Genomic DNA, 1,009 nt, shown 5'->3' with positions numbered 1-1,009 from the left:
ACCTGGCAGAACTCAATAACGTTCGGTAAGATACGGAAAGCGGACAAACCCGACTGGCAATACGCTCAAGTCGAGAGCTTGGACATACCCTATTTTCAAAAAGTATTCAATTAGCTTGAATAGTGTTCCTTCACAAAGTCCACACCGCGTTGGATATCTTGAACAAGCTTAGCCTTAACCGCCTGCAGCCTCGTCTCCTCGTAGTCGTTCAATTCAGGCAACGCCTCCACTTTAGCAATCTCGCAGTCATCTCCAAACTTGCACTTCGTCGCGAAGTAATCCAACCCACACATCGGCTTCTTAATGAAGGCATATGCCGACTGGGCGTGAATGATCTTATCCGCGAAACAAGCTGCAGCGTAGGCCATCGACAACGTGGCAGACCCCGCCCCTTGCTTCGCCTCCACAACTTCCGTTCCCGCGTTCTGTATGCGCTCGTCCAGCTGTCTGACCGCGTCAGCACTAAGTTTATGCGGGGGGAAAGCATGCGAGAACACAGGCATGATAGTCTCTCCAGCGTGGCCTCCTATGATAGGAACTTCAGCCTTGTCGACAGCAAAGTTGATCTTCTCAGAGAAGAAAGTACTGGCTCTCACTGAATCGAGAGTTGTGACGCCCACTAACCTACGCCAGTCGAAAACCCCCAACTTCTTCAACGTCTCAGCCGCAATCGGTACCGTCGAATTGACCGGGTTAGAGACCACACACAAGGTCGCCTTGGGCGCGTGTTCTCCGCATGCTTTCGCTAAGCCCATAACAATCTTAGCATTGATGCCAAAAAGATCGTCTCTGGTCATGCCAGGCTTCCTGGGTACACCAGCGGTCATAATAACAAGCTTGGCGTTCTTCAGAGCCTCGCCAATCTCCTCCTCACCAGCATAGCCCGTGACCTTAGCATTAGTGTCAATGTGACTGATATCGGCGGCCACGCCCTTGCAAGGTGTAGCCGCCTGCTTAATATCGTACAGGGCTAGCTCCTTAATGGCTGGGTTCATCTTCAACAACAGAG

General features: G+C 51.5%; 1 protein-coding gene across 1 annotated transcript; it reads right to left on the bottom strand.

Moving 5' to 3' along the window:
• Positions 1 to 110: 110 nt before the first annotated feature.
• Pmar_PMAR021546 (malate dehydrogenase, putative) lies at positions 111 to 995 on the bottom strand (the record flags this gene model as incomplete). The annotated part of the gene is made up of 1 exon (XM_002777454.1): positions 111 to 995. One exon carries the CDS (start codon positions 993 to 995, stop codon positions 111 to 113), a length of 885 nt encoding a protein of 294 aa, XP_002777500.1.
• Between the last annotated feature and the right edge of the window lie 14 nt (positions 996 to 1,009).

Source organism: Perkinsus marinus, assembly GCF_000006405.1.
Source record: "Perkinsus marinus ATCC 50983 genomic scaffold scf_1104296951718, whole genome shotgun sequence".
Taxonomy (NCBI): Eukaryota; Perkinsozoa; order Perkinsida; family Perkinsidae; genus Perkinsus; species Perkinsus marinus.
Note: the sequence above shows the minus strand (reverse complement) of the source record. Positions and strands in the feature narration are given on the sequence as shown.